The 2,350-nt window shown below is 42.8% G+C and overlaps 1 protein-coding gene across 1 annotated transcript in view; it reads left to right on the plus strand.

The window, feature by feature from the left end:
• The first annotated feature begins 802 nt into the window (after positions 1 to 802).
• Positions 803 to 2,350, plus strand: part of ccnd2a (cyclin D2, a) — a 43,318-nt gene continuing 41,770 nt past the window's right edge. The window contains exon 1 of the mRNA XM_080436851.1: positions 803 to 1,014. Coding sequence (XP_080292977.1) covers positions 844 to 1,014 — 171 coding nt within the window. The 5' untranslated portion in view covers positions 803 to 843. The remainder of the gene's footprint in view (positions 1,015 to 2,350) is intronic.

Here is a 2,350-nt window from a genome sequence, read left to right on the forward strand (position 1 = left end):
CTCTCTTTATTTATACAAATAATCCATTTCATAATTAACTGAAGTTGTCTGATTGTATGATTCTATAGGGCTGGGCTCAGTGTTATATTATTATATTAATATATGATTCTATGATTCTAGGGCTGGGGCTCAGAGCTCTTGGCTCGACCCCAACTATGTGTGTCATTGAATTTATTATATGCGCACTTTATTTGATTAGTGTCTCGTTCCTTTATTCATCTGATCCAAAGGGCTTTTTGGTTAGTTATTTTTGCACAATTGTTTTGTAAATAAAGCCGGGGCTACAAGTACATTGTTCCAAATGCTGAACATTAATACAATGGCTTCTCTCTCTCTCGTCTCTCTCTCTCGCTCTCTCAACTCGTCTCTCTCTTCTCTCCTCTCTCTCTCTCTCGTCCTCTCTCTCTCTCTCTCTCTCCTCTCCTCTCTCTCTCTTGCCCCTCAGCAGTTTTTGAGAATTTTGTTAAAGCACAAGTAGTGTTTGAATATAAATACTCTGAAAACATTTGCCATGAAGGTGTACTTTGTTTCTGTAAACTTTTGTTGATGTGTTGCTCTAAATTATCTTTTTGTGGCGTTATATTGTAGTTTGTGATTGATTGTTTGAAATAATCAATGTAGCAAACAGGAATAAATAAGTTGTTAAAAATCTAATCTCTCTCACCCTCTCTCACCCCTCTCTCTCTCTCTCTCTCTCTCTCTCTCTCTCTCTCTCTCTCTCTCTCTCTCTCTCTCTCTCTCTCTCTCTCTCTCTCTCTCTCTTTCTCTCTCTCTCTCTCTCTCTCTCTCTCTCTCTAGGTGTGTGAGGAACAGAAGTGTGAGGAGGAGGTCTTCCCGTTGGCCATGAACTACTTAGACAGGTTCCTAGCCGTGGTTCCCACCAGAAAGTGCAACCTGCAGCTGTTGGGTGCAGTGTGTATGTTCCTTGCATCCAAATTGAAAGAGACTCGTCCATTAACCGCAGAGAAGCTCTGCATCTACACAGACAACTCCATCAGACCACATGAGCTCCTGGTAAGCAAAGAACAAGGCTCCCCCCCCCTCCCCCATTAACAAAGATACAAGGACATCTCTGAAGAGCTTACAAAATGGAACCAAATGGAAATGAACACAGGATTTTATGAAAACAAGAAAAAATATGTTATTATTTTGGGGGGGTATCGCTTTAGCCCTGAAACATGACTGTCATACCATGACAGTCATGGAACCACTTGTTCCTGGTTTGTATTTTTTTTACATTTACAACTGTCACATCTACATAAACGTTTATATTTCAAATATAAAGTGCTTACCCCCAAGCCACGGATGTAACAAGTTGAGGCGCACCGCTCTAAGTACCCGTATATCTTCCGTATTGTTCAATAAAAAGCCTTTTAATCCGATCGTCGCTCCCAACCCGATAGTGTCACGTAGTTGAAAGTATCGGAGAAAATTCGGAGAAGATGGCCGGCGATCGGATTAAAAAAGCATATTTTTTAACAATACGGAAGATATACGGGTACTTAAGACCGGTGCACTTTAACTGGTTACATCCGTGCCTTGGGGGGTCAGCACTTTATATTTGAAATCTGAACGTCTATGTAGATGTACTGGTTGTAAATGTAGAAACTTCGCAAACCAGGAACAAGTGGTTCCATGACGCTTGTGACATGACGAGCGTCGTGTGAACCATGGCTAGGTATCGCTTATACTTACGTTCTGATCACTCAAAGGAGTGCATAATAATGAAACACTACATATGCAAAGTAGTGTTTGGTGTCAGTTGACTCTGGACTGTCCCTCCTCCTCCGCAGAGGTGCAGGAGAGACAAGGCCTCCTCCTCATCAGAGGTTTATGAGAGACCAGGCTTTCTCCTTTTTACTGTAAAAGGCTCCCTCTGGCCTTGTACAGTGTACGCACACAGGCTGTGAAATGCTCTCTACCACCATCTGGTGGCAAATATTTGTTACAGAGCAACGAGGTCAGCTTGAACTCCTGCCAAAGTTTTGATGCTGTTCTTGCACACACACGTGCACGCACACACGTGCACGCACACACGCACGCACACACACACACACAAACAGCACGCACGAAGGAGAGGGACAGCTCGCCTTTTACAGTAGCTTTCATCCAAAGGATAACCATTGCGTACATATTATGACAGCATAAAAATATCGATGTTGATCCTCAAGACATTTTTTGCATTTTAATGCTACAGCGTTGGGACTGATTGTGGAGCAGCTGGAGCAGCGATGCATGGGGAGAGATGCATGTCCTACTTAAGACAGTGGATAAGGCCTCCGTTGGCCCTGATGGTAGAGAGCCTTTTACTCCACGACAATTATTTGAAAACTTTAGTTACTAGTTACTT

This window comes from Gymnoscopelus braueri (assembly GCF_963280865.1).
Source record: "Gymnoscopelus braueri genome assembly, chromosome: 9".
Lineage (NCBI taxonomy): Eukaryota > Metazoa > Chordata > Actinopteri > Myctophiformes > Myctophidae > Gymnoscopelus > Gymnoscopelus braueri.